At 41.0% G+C, this 13,875-nt stretch overlaps 1 protein-coding gene across 1 annotated transcript in view; it reads right to left on the reverse strand.

Annotated features, from left to right (window-relative positions):
- The window catches only part of LOC138671660 (uncharacterized), a 967,572-nt gene that overhangs the window by 200,576 nt on the left and 753,121 nt on the right, over positions 1-13,875 (reverse strand). The window contains exons 83-84 of the mRNA XM_069759831.1: positions 8,506-8,709; positions 1,473-1,594 (exon numbers count right to left, since the gene is read on the reverse strand). Coding sequence (XP_069615932.1) covers positions 1,473-1,594; positions 8,506-8,709 — 326 coding nt within the window. The remainder of the gene's footprint in view (positions 1-1,472; positions 1,595-8,505; positions 8,710-13,875) is intronic.

Genomic DNA, 13,875 nt, shown 5'->3' on the forward strand with positions numbered 1-13,875 from the left:
GGTTCCCCAAACCATCTCTGATTGTGGAAACTTCACATTAGACCTCAAGCAGCTTGGATTGTCTGTCTCTTCACTCTTTCTCCAGACTCTGGGACTTTGATGATGATTGTTTCAGGAGCCATGTCATCTGCTGGTGTAGGTCCACTGTGTTTTATCAAGACCAAAGTCAGCGCCGCCGTCTGTCTATCAGGAAATTTTAAAGCACTTCTTCATTCACTCTCCTGACAAGCTTATTGGAGATGGAAATTTCATTCTCTAGCAGGACTTGGCACCTGTCCACACTACCAAAAGTACCAATACCTGGTTTAAAAACAACAGTATCACTGTGCTTGATTGGCCAGCAAACTCCCCTGACCATAACCCCATAGAGATAATCAATGGGGTATTGTCAAGAGGAAAATGAGAGTCACCAGACCCAACAATGCAGACGAGCTGAATGCTGCTATCAAAGCAACCTGGGCTTCTATAACACCTCAGCAGTGCCACAGGCTGATCGCCTCCATGCCAACGCTGCATTGATGGAGTAATTGATGCAAAAGTAGCCATGACCAAGTATTGAGTGCATTTACTGAACATACATTTCAGTAGGTCAGCATTTCAGATTTTAAAATAATTTTTTCAAGTTGGTGTTATAAAGTATTCTAATTTACTGAGACAATGACTTTTGGGTTATCATTGGCTGTAAGACATAATCATCAATATTAACAGAAATAAACTCATGAAATAGATCACTCTGTTTGTAATGACGATATAATATATGAGTTTCACTTTTTGTATTGAAGAACTGAAATTAATTAACTTTTTGATGATATTTTAATTTTGTTAGATGCACCTGTACAATTGCTCATTTTGCCTTAATATCTGGCTAATTCTTCTCTTTTCCCTAAGGACTATAACATCATGTGATTAAAAAAGACCAGCTAAATCCTTCTTAGCTTTATGTAGAAACAAGAAGTCTCTTGTCCCTGCTTGAGTCATCCCGCTAGTCATTTTTTTAGGTGATTTTATAAACCTAATGGAAAAGAGAAGAATTAACTGACTAAAAGGGCAAAATAAGCAATTTTAAGTACACAGTGCCATATGATATGATAATTGCAATATATTAAAACAAAAATTTGGATAGGAATACTTCTTTTATGGAGAAAACACCCCCCTAATGCCACGTCCACTTTCATTACTTAGGACCAGGTCACTATCTGGATATATAGATTCACCTTTTGTACAGTAATTGCTCTCCTCCCCAGTCAATACATTAGTCACGTCTTCAACTTCTCAGTCATTCTTTTGCTCTGCACAGCTGTACCCTCCTGATTGTTAAAATGGCTCACCAGTCCCAGCAGCATGGTTCACTCTGATTTTTTGTGAACACTTAATAATATTCAAAACAAATGCTATTACATTCATCTTGGTACTACTCATGCCATGTTCTATGTTTGAGTCCAATCAAGGAACCAAGAGCCTAGATCCATTACCTCTGCTGCATGGCAAATGGCTTCTTTGGCTTTGTGTCGCATGAGAGCTCCTCCCGGGAAAAGTGGGTGGGTTCTGTTAGAAGGTTCAAGAACTAAAATACCAAATGTATTTTCCTCCAGTGCTAGAAAGAAAAAATTTTTAAATAGTTGACACAGGAATGAATCGCTGCCACTGAATACACAAAAGGAATAACGGACATAAAGTGTGCATGTAGAATTAGTTGTAAGAAGGCGCAGCCTCTCACAATGAAGGGGTCACCATTTGGCCAGCTCCACATTTCTTCCTTTCTGGTGCCTTTCCAGTAATAATTATTTTATTCTTATTTCTTATGTTTGATTATGTATCTTTTTAAATAAATTTAACAGGTCTCATATTGTCCTCCTGATATCGACAAAGGATCTCAGATCTCAGATTCTGAGCTATTAATTTTCAGGTGCTGAGATCCATCAGAGTTGTCCAGGAGAATTTCAAATGTCTGTTATACTAGATCTAATCTAAAAATTGTTTAGTTATACAAATAAAAGAGTATTTAGCTTGATAGCTAATTTGTGGGGATAAAGCAGAGGGGATGAAATACATGGTCAGTCCTCTTCAGTAGGAGTAATGACTCCAAAGAAAGACATATATACTGCAGCCATCTACTCCAAAGCTAACTACAAATATTTCTGTGCATGTACAGTCATGGCCGAAAGTTTTGGCACCCTTAAAATTGTTCCAGGAAATTAAGTGTTTCTAAAAAACAATTATTGCAATTACATGTTTTGTTATACACATGTATATTTCCTTTATGTGTATTGGAACACAAAAAAAGAGCAAAATGGCAAATTGGACATAATTTCACACAAAACACCTAAAGTGGTCAGAATTGTTGGCACCCTCAGCTTAATATTTGGTTTCATACCCTTTTGGAATAAATAACTGCAATCAATCGCTTCCTATAACCATCAACAAGCTTCTTACACCTCTCAACTAGAATTCTGGTCTTTGGAACCTGATTGGGGCTTCTTATTCACCTACCGGACTTTCCTGAGTTGCAACCTCTCATCAATTTTTCTCTGCCGTCCATGTCCAGGGAGATTACCTACAGTGCCATGGGTTGTAAGCTTCTTGATTACGTTGTGCACAGTGGAGAAAGGAATATCAAGATCTCTGCAGATGGACTTGTAGACTTGAGATTGTTGATATTTTTCCTCAGACAATTCTCTACTCCTATTTCTGTTCTCCATGTTTAGAGTGGCACGTACAGACACACAATGTAAAAATTGAGTCAACTTCTCTCCTTTTTATCTAGCTTCAGGTGTAATTATCATATTGCCCCACATGTTACTTGCCACTGGTGAGTTTGAACGAGCATCTCATGTTTTAAACAAAGTTGTTTACCAACAATTTTGGAAAGGTGCCAACAATTTTCTTCCCTTAATTTTGGAGGTTTTGCGTGAAATTATGTCCATTTTTTCTTTTTTCTCTGTTTTTTTGTGTTGTTCCAAAACACACAAAGAAAATAAACATTGATATAACAAAACATGTAATTGCAATAACTTTCTGGCAGAACTACTTATCTGGAACAATTTCAGGAGTGCCAACACTTCCGGTCATGACCGTATATGTCAATAGGTGTAATCCATTGTGTAGCTGATAGTTCACCTCTAGAACCATATGGATGAGCATGCATTATCATGTGAATGAGTGAGCAATGTGTGAATGTTTGCGTGCTAAGTGGTCACGTGGGTAGTTATTTTTGAACATGCGCATGCGAACAGGTGTTATAGAGCAGTACAATCTTTAAAGTTGCACAGAGCATTACTAAAGAGGTATTAATGACCCTAAAGGCTTTGAGTTCAATTCCATGCTGAGGATCACTAGACCTGCTGCAGGAACAGACCCAGAGAGAATAGTGCCCCTGTGAAGAAGAATATATGAACCCTGTGAAGTTCAATAGCTCATCATAATACACACCTGCTTTGAAGGAGAGAGTGGGTCCCCTTACCTTTTGAACCCATGTATGGTTTGCACAGGTTTCACCAATGGTATATTTGCCCTTGACCTGATGGCTGTCTTGTCACTTAAAGAGAATCTGGCAGAAGATATTTGCTACTTAATCTGAGAACATGCCATAGGGGCAGAGAGCCTGATTCCAGTGATATATCATTTACTGGACTGTTTGGTGCAGTTTTGATGTAATAGCTGTTTTCTCTACTGTAGACAGAGAAGTGATCTGATTTCTGAGCTCTATATAACCCTGCCAATCAGTGGGGGGGGGGGGGTGGAGTTACACAAATTAGCTGGATTGACTTCCAAGTGAGACCTAGTCCTCTATTGATAATTTCCTGCTGATAAAACACTGATTGCATTGTGACACTTCCATGGAATCAGATGCTCTGCCCCTATATTATGCTGCCCTAAGATTAAATCAAAAGCCTGCTAACAGATTCCCTTTAAGATAGATGCAAATATTTATTAACGTTATTTTGCTTGTTTTTTGCCACATTAGATTAATGCTATTTGGGCAGTATATGATTGTATTATTTGGGCATTTTATTATACACCAGAAGGACAATGCATTTACCAAAAGCAGGCGTTGTCTACAGTCTATAACACTGACTCCTATAGCGTAAGCTCGTAATATTTTTTACCTATTTACATATTTGTATGTACATTATTCTATAGATTCTAAGAACTGAAATTAAAAGCTGCTATTTGTACAAGCCTTTCCCATTTACTATATTTCCACATAGTAAAATATCACTTTTATTCACTTCCGGTGCTGATGCTGCTCCAGCAGTGACGGCACTGTCTCTCAAGACTTGCATTACTATTATGTCACATGATCCTTGCGGCCAATGAGCAAGCGTTTCATCTACCCCTCGTTCGGACGTAACTGACATCCAGAGGGAGTGAGAGGAGCCGCAGCTCTGACTTCCTACGAATGTCAATTATGTCTGAAGGAAAGGACAGTGAAACAGCAGCTGATTGGCTACAGGGATCGTGTCACAACAATATCACATGAACCCTAGGAAACCCAGTGCCAACACAGCTGGAATGTAGCTGACACCGAAAAACATAGTTGGTGAGAAGGGGTTTTCTGAGTAGTGGACAACTCCTTTAAGCTAATACATGATGTACATCGGATCCCCACATCCATTTCTGAAGCCATTGCTGCTATATCCCAAATGGTCCCCTGATGAGCCTCTATACTGGGAAGGGGCGAAACGCGTAGGGATGGTGATATGGGACACACTGAGTCATATGTATTCAGATAAGTAAACTTTCTAATCATAGCAGACTGTGCCTGGCTCATTATGGCAGGAGTATATTAAGCGCCTTATTCTATGGCGTGGTGGCCATGAGAGACCAATGATATGGCTCAACATGACGTTTTCTTTTGTGCATGTTTGCAATTTGGCATATAGACATGTTATTTATGGTGCTATATAGATAGTCACAATAATTTATTGTTGTTAGTCTCTGTTTTTTTGCTCAACAATAAATGGTAACAAACAGAATATTACGGCTATGAGTAACCACTGACAACTTTCATTCATCTGAAGCCTCTGTTTTCTGCCTGCTATGGTTATTACTAGGCCATAGCTTAAATACTGTATTTGCCAACTATGATGGTAGGATAATGTCATTTGCACAAGAGCACTTTAATACTACTATAGTCTCCAATTGTTGTACCTTAGTAGACTTTTTTTGCTCATCTGTACTTTTTTTTTTTTTTTTTTATATGTTGTGCATTTTACAGATTTTGGAGGTCATATCTGTATTCTTGAAAAATATCTCATTACTATACAGATTTTGGAAACTACTATTGATGAATATAAATTACACTAGTTCTTTTGGCCTCTAATGTACAGAGTATATTTTTGATAGGGTACATATTATTGTGCACGGCTTTATATTTATTCTAGCTGTTGCAGCAATACATTTTGCGCTGCTTCTATATCATTTTTTACATTCACAGCATGACCTGGATAGTTGTGTGTATGGTGTGTGGGTTTGGGCATGGGTAGTTGTTAGGGCCCGACTAGGGCAAGAAGGGACAGCCGTCGCTGAGTGGGGGCGCCACATCGTACTTTAGGGTGCCAACCTCCGCTGTCAGGAAGGCGTGAGTTCCATTAGGGTGATAAATAGGGATTTAGTCAGGAATATGTCTCTTCACTAAAAGAGTTCCTGCAGTACTCCAGCGACCTATCATACCCCACACAGAACTGGTGTTTATGATGTTGGTAGTTATTTTGTGTTTATGATCTATGAGATTTTAAGTATTATTCATTAAAAGGTATTTTTTAGGGTTATTTTTCTTTTTTGGTTGTCATAGAGATTATACCCCTTGACTTATTTGTTCTGGTGTTTTGTACATCGGATCATTGCATGTACCGTATTTTTCAGACTATAAGACGCACCGGACCATAAGACTCACCCACAAATTTGGTGAAGAAAAAGAGAAAAAATATTTTTTTTATGTTAAATGGGGGTCTGTCTTATAATACCAGTGTCCGTCTTACAAATCATATGTCCCTCATCCTGGTATCTATATAACCCCCATCCTTGTGCTGGCACATGCCCCCCTGTGCTGCTGTCAGGCACATGCCCCCCTGTGCTGCTGGAAGGCACATGCACCCCGGGTCACTATATGCTCCCCTGTGCTGGCAAGCACATGCCCCCCTGGTCACAATATGTCCCCTTGTGCTGCTGGCAGGTACAGGCCCCCCAGTCACTATATGCCCCCCTGTGCTGCTGGAAGACACATGCCCCCCGTGCTGCTAGAAGACACATGCCCCCCTGTGCTGCTGGAAGACACATGCCCCCCGTGCTGCTAGAAAACACATGCCCCCCCGTGCTGCTAGAAAACACATGCCCCCCCGTGCTGCTGGAAGACACATGCCCCCTGTGCTGCTGGAAGACACATGCCCCCCGTGCTGCTAGAAAACACATGCCCCCCCGTGCTGCTGGAAGACACATGCCCCCCTGTGCTGCTGGAAGACACATGATAAAATAACAAACACTTAACTCACCTTCAGATGATGGCTCCGTGCTCACAGCTCCTCGGTTATGCTTCCTGCTTCCCAGGCATCGGATCATGTGACCTGGGCACACAGTGATGTCATCACTGTGCTGTGCCGATCACATGATCAGATGTATCATGTCAGCACAGACACAGGAAGCACAACAAAAGAGCTGTGAGCACGGAGCCATCATCAGAAGGTGAGTTAAGTGTTTGTTATTTTATCATGTGCCGGCCAGCAGCACAGGGGAGGGGGCATATAAGAGTGACGGGCCATATCCATGATGGGAGGGGGGAGATGCAGGCACATGTAATATTCGCTGCTCCCCTGTGAATCAACTCAGGCAGCTTCAGCACCGAGGTGATGGACAGCAGGTGCAGTGAATATTACATGATGCTAATGAGCGGGAGCACAGGACCTCCTGCTGTCTGCAGCCAGCAGTCAGCCCACTCCAGCCCCCTGACACCACTCCAGAGCTGCTCCCCCTCTTCTACAGCACAGCACACAGATTCAGATTATAAGACGCACCCCACTTTCCCCCAAAATTTGGGGGAACAAAAATGTATCTTATAGTCAGAAAAATACGGTATTTTGCAATGTATGCCACTTTAACAACCAGTTATGAAAGGCAAATTGAGCTGTGTATGACCAGGTTTATGACCCCAGCCTTAGTGTTGAAAGCTGGAGATGTATCTGAAAATATCAGAAAACAGAATGCTGATTTTTCTTGAGTTATGTGTTAAGACTAGAGTTAACTTTCCAAGCCGCGATACCTCTCTTTTATGTTAGTTTAAGAAAGGCTAAAACTTTACACAAGAGCAAGATCTATCACAAAAAGAAATGTAGTTGGTTTTCGACCTTAGTTCATTTCCCTTAATAACTAATTCAACCCTTACCTGCGCATGCAAAATGTGAGTGCTCTTAAAGGGAACCTGTGACCGTATCAGGGCTGGTGAATGGTCAGCACGCTATAATCATGCCCATTGCGTCTTGACTGAAATCCTGATTCGCAGTGTGTGCAGGACCGGATATCAGTCAAAGAGCTGTGACCGTGATTACAGTGCGCTCACTGATTAGTAAACCCTTTCTATCGACAGCCCCAGGTACCAACCCGATGACTAAAACCAAGCAGCTGAAGGAAAAATATAACTTTACTAGATTGTGGCCCGATTCTAACGCATCGGGTATTCTAGAATATGCATGTTCCCGTAGTATATGGACCATGATGATTCCAGAATTTGCGGCAGACTGTGCCCGCCGCTGATTGGTCGAGGCAACCTTTATGCCATCATCGTCGCCATGGCAACCATTATGATATCTACGTCGATACTGTGCCCATCGCTGAATCAGAAACGTGGGATGTCTACGTCCTTTATGACATCATCGTCGCTGTGCCCGTCGCTGATTGGTCGAGGCAACCTTTGTGACATCATCGTCGCCATGGTAACCATTATGACATCTACGTCGATACTGTGCCCGTTGCTGATTGGTTGAGGCCGCCAGGCCTCGACCAATCAGAGACGCGGGATATCTACGTCCCTTATGACATCATCGTCGCTGTGCCCGTCGCTGATTGGTCGAGGCAACCTTTATGACATCATCGTCGCCATGGCAACCATTATGACATCATCGTCGCTGTGCCCGTTGCTGATTGGTCGAGGCCTGGCGGCCTCGACCAATCAGAGACGCGGGATTTCCAGGACAGACAGAAAGACAGACAGACAGACGGAAAAACCCTTAGACAATTATATATATAGATTTTCTCTTTCACTTTGAATTAGTCACACGCACATTTTTTAAATGACATTTACCTGCAGACTATATGGACTAATTTACACACTAGAACAGTAAAAAAGCAGATAATTTTATAAAAGATGAATTTTAGTATCTATGAAATATATCATTATTGGTATTATCTTGCTGCAATCTTCCACAAATGTTTATTACTACAATAGGATTTACAGTCATTCTCTGACAAGCAAATATAAGGAGTTAACATCTTCCAGGACTCTTCTTTACTTACCGGCTATGTTATTAATGCCTGGGCAGAGATCACGAAATTCTAGGTCACTGGACAAAGTTTCAACATATCGACATAAAGCATCAGGAAAACGGTCTGGACAAACTGCGCGGACTACCAGTAAGTAGTGGAAGTCATCCAACTGAGTTCTCTCATCACCACATGCAGGAAGCCGAACATCACTTCCCTCTAAAGTGTCTTTTTCACCTGGTATTTAGTGTGAAAAATGTGACACTGTAAGTACACTGAAAATCAATCTGTTACAATTGTGGATTAAAGTAGCCAAACATTATCTTAACAGGGTTAGAAAATACATTTCACCATTAGATATTAAACAGTGAAACACAAGCAAAAACTGAACTAGCAAAAAGATTTGTCAATATTAATGGATAATAAAAAACATATAAAAAAGCATAACGTACAAAAAAAAGATTCAAAGTAACTACCAAAGTAATTGGTGGAATTTGGGGTAAAAACATCACATGACGCTGTCTCCACCACCGCTGTCACAATTGTTTACATGTGCTCCTGTCTATCAACCCATAGAACAGATGAGAGGGAAGAACTTGGTCATGAAAGGGGAGAAACTGTTCTCCCAGTGTTTGTGTGGGTTGCCTCCAGGTTGGCCAGTATCCACGCACGCTCCAAAACCTTACTCAGGGGTGATTTAGATTATGAGCCCCAGTGAAGATAGTGATAATGATGTCTGTAAATCACTGTAGAATGAATGGCGCTATATAAGTGAGTAAATAAAATAAGATTTGTTATGAGCAGTGATGACTGAGCGAATAGTGAAATATTCGGATTTGGGAAAATCAACACAAATAATCTATTTATGTAAATGCCTTGTAATGTTTTCATTTCCTTTTCTGTCCAGATGTCACTGTATGCCACAATTCCAAGTGGAGGAATTTCACAGACCGCCATATTGGGAGACACAAGGGATGGGTGTCTCAATATGGAAACTGCTACTGGTACCAACCTATTGCGTGGTATGACCAGCGGAACAGCGTCGCACTACACACACACACTCTATACGCCTTATGCACCACACACACACACACACTCACATACACACTCATACACTCACTTACACACACACTCAGACTCATATGCTCACACTCACATTCACACTCACACACTCACACAGCCTCTTGCGCGGTTCCACCAGCGGAACACCGTCGTGAACATGCCGCCGCCGGGATCAGCCAAATGATTCACCGAATGCCGCCATCTTTGTACAGGATGAGCGCATGCGCAGTTTTAATGTGACTGCCCCTGTCTGCACAAAGATGGCGGCGGTCTGATTTACTGCACCTGCGTGAATTACGCGCAGGTGCAGTGAATCATTCGGCTGATCCCGGCAGCAGATGCACGACGTGTCTACAGGCAGAGGAAGCTGGTCACGTTAAAGGGGTTTTCCTACAAATGAAAGCTCATTTTAAAAATTAACTGTGTCTGACTATGTACGGAGCATACCACATCTCCTGCGCAGGGGAGGAAGCAAAAGATAATACTGACATTACAGCAGGGAATCACAGTGGATTCATTTTGTGAGGTAAAATATTTCACTGACTGTTTTTAAAAAATATTTTACCTCAAAAAATATATCCTCTGTGATCTCCTGTTGTAATGTCAGTATTGTCTTTTGCTTCCTTCCCTTCCCAGGAGCTGTGGTATGTTCGGTACAACAATTTTTAAAATGTACTTTTGTTCGTGGGAAAACCCCTTTAAAAAGCAAATATCAACTCCAATATGGCTCCTCATAAAAAGTACGCCAATGACAATGAAAGAAAAGCAGCAAAGGCAGAACGTCGAAGACAACAAAAGGCAAATGAGACTCTTGAAGACGAGCAGCTTCGCTGGGACAAAAACAATGCATATAAGCGTAGGCATCAAGCACATGACTCCCCTGATGAAAAAGTAGATTATCACAGGATGCCATTAGGCAACAACAGTGCCGCATGCCTGCCCCCATCGTGACATTTCCGTCCTCTTGATGCAATAGCATTGGGCCTCCATCTAGTTTATAATATCTATGTATTCGTACCGAATAACTAATCCAATGCAAGTCAATGGGAAAGCCAAATATTTTTGTGCTGGACCCAACAAACAGGTCTGGGGGAATGAGAAAAAAAGCTGAAATAGGAAAGAGCTAAAACTAAATGGGAACAGCTTGGAGAAGATGCCGTCATGTCTTTCTGACTCAAATATGGTATCTGGGAATAATGTTGTCAGATGATAGTGGAGGGTTTATGGACTTATAAAAAGACTTACCAAAGCAAACCTAAATTTGTTTTTAAAGGGAAAAATGCTAAGAAATATTTTTTGCTTCATAATTACATGTACATAACACAAAATATTAAAAACTCCCCTTTACCATATGTTCACACTGAGCATTTTGGCTTTATGTTTTCCTTTAACATTTGTGAGGGCTCTCACTCTTACATTTGGGAGGTCCCTCCCTCATTTCAAATTGCTAGCTAGATAGTGGAATACATATTCCCCATCACTGCACAATGCCAGCTAAAAGATGGCCATTTGAGTTTTGAGCTTCACCCGTCACCACCACATCCACCGCCACGTCCTTATGCAGCCCTCGCTTGACATTTTTAGAGGGCCAGAAGGTGCCATGAAATCTGAGTTTGAGAAGGGCCCTCAGGTGGTCCTGTATCATACATTGGGAGAGCTCTCCTATATTTGGGAGGTCCCTCCCTCATTCAAAATTGTTAGCTAGATTGTGGAATACATATTCTCCATCACTTTAGAATGACAGCTAAAACACACCCATTTGAATTTTGGGCTTCGCCCGCCACCACCACCATGTCATTATGTGGCACTCACTTGACATTATCAGAGGGCCTGCAGGTGCCATGAAACCTGAGTTTTTGGCCACAACCAGAAGCATTACATTTGGAGAGACGTCAACAAGGCCTATGATGAAAGGAACACCTACTGTAAAGCACGGAGGTAGATTGCTTATGTTTTGGGGATGTGTGAGCTACAAAGGCACAGGAAACTTGGTCAAAGTTGAAGGAAAGAAGAATGCAGAATGTTATCAGCAAATTTGCACTCATCAGCTTGGAAGCTGTGCATGGGGTGTACTTGGAAGTTCTAACATGACAACGATCCAAAACACAAGGCCAAGGTTATGAAGTGGCCATCTCAGTCTCCTGACCTCAATATCATTGAGCCACTCTGGGGAGATCTCAAGCACGCAGTTCATGCTAGACAGTTCAGAAATTTACAGGAACTGGAGACTTTTTGCCAAGAAGATAGGGCAGCTTTACCATCTGAGAAAATAAAGAACCTCATCCACAAATACCACAAAAGACTTTAAGTTGTCATTGATGTTAGAGGAGGCAATACACGGTATTAAAAAATGGGGTATGTGAACTTTTCATCAGGGTCATTTGGAGGTTTTGGGTTAACATTGTGATTTAAAAAGAGAAAACACAGTAGTTTGACAATGAATGGCTTTATCAAACCACTAACCATGAGTGGAGAAAAAGTTTTGGTGTTACCATTCATATTCTCTGAAAAAAAGGCCAAAAAAGGAAAAATTCTGCCGGGGTAGGTAAACTTTTGAGCACAACTGTATGCTGACAAAAAAACAACTGAACACTGCGCTGGGACAATGAACTGGACGTGGTTGCTGACTGTTGAGTCTGTGCAACTGTAGGTTATGGGCATGTTGGCCTAATGCATATTGATCTGTATGTATTGCAACAACTATTGTTTGTTTAATATGATGTGATTTATATATCTGCCAAAAACTTTACGTGCAGATAATGGAACTGAGTATACAAGTAATGAAACATTTTAAAAAAAAATGGAATCATATTTCAAACTACTGTACCATACAACCCTGAGCAAAATGGTGTAGCAGAAAGAAGGAACCGGACACTCTGTGAAAGCGCAAGGAGTATGTTATTTGATGCAAATTTGCCTACAGTATATTGGGGCGAAGCTATTATGACGGCTTGTTATCTTCAGAACAGACTACCAAGTAAAGCGACAGAGAAAACTCCATTTGAGCAATGGAATGGTACAAAACCAAAACTACAACACATAAGGATTTTCAGAGGTAAAGCATTTGCACATGTTCCCAAAGAAAAACGAACTAAGTAGGAATCTCATGCCAAGGATGGCATCCTGGTAGGCTACAGTGAAACCCAGAAAGGTTATAGAATTTTACACCCAGAGACAAACAAGGTCACAATAAGTAAAAATGTAGTGTTTAATGAAAACTTCGTGTCACCCAAGTTTTATGACATTATGCCAGTAGTCCAGATGAAGCAACAACAACAATCTCAATCACAATTACAAGACAACGAAGAAAAGAATGTAGAAGTCTGGCTGGACTCTTCAGCCACTGAAGGAACAACAAAAGGCCTAAGTGAACCTGAAATTAGACGGTCATCAAGATCAAACAAAGGAATACCAGCTAAACGTTTATCCTACATTGTGAAGACACTGCCTGAGGCAGAAACTACCCGCCCATGAAAGAACAAAGTGGATCAATGCCGCGAATGAAGAAATTAACTCGCTTCATCAACTTCAAACTTGGAAACTCACTGAGTTACCACAGGATAAAAAGGCAAATAAGTGTAAATGGGTATTTAAAACCAAATATGATTCTGAAGGTAAAGTCCACAGATTTAAAGCGAGGTTGGTCGCAAAAGGATATTCTCAAAAATATGGCAAAGACTATGATGCTACTTTTTCCCCGGTCGCTAAGCAGACAACATTTAGAGCATTGTTGGCGGTAGCTGCAGTACAAAGGATGTTTGTCAGACATTTGGATATCAAAACTGCATTTTTAAATGGTGACATTGAGGAGGACTTATACATGACTCAACCTGAAGGTTATGTAAAGGAAGGTAAACAGAATCTTGTTTGCAAACTACAAAAATCTCTTTATGGTCTTAAGCAATCGGCGAGAGCATGGAACTCTAAAATGAACAAAGTCTTGTTAGAAGAAGGATTTAAAAGAGGTCAAGCGGATCCATGCCTGTACATGAGATATACATATGGAAAATGGATGTATATTCTCTTATATGTGGATGATGTAATTGTAGTTCATCAAGAAGAAGCTGAAATTGGGAAAATTACTAACATTTTGAACCAGCATTTTGAAACGAAAGACCTAGGAAATGTGACATATTATCTAGGAATCCACATCCAGAGAGAGGAAGATGGAAGTTTTCTTTTAAATCAAAGTGCAAAGATTAATTCAATTTTGGATCAGTTCGGAATGACGGAAGCCAAAGGTGTATCAACGCCAATGGAATCATCCTACCTGAAACTGGAAGAAGATGACCTGTTGCCTAACAATGAGAAATATCGACAGGCAGTGGGGGCACTTCTATA

This window comes from Ranitomeya imitator, chromosome 3, assembly GCF_032444005.1.
Source record: "Ranitomeya imitator isolate aRanImi1 chromosome 3, aRanImi1.pri, whole genome shotgun sequence".
NCBI classification, from domain to species: domain Eukaryota; kingdom Metazoa; phylum Chordata; class Amphibia; order Anura; family Dendrobatidae; genus Ranitomeya; species Ranitomeya imitator.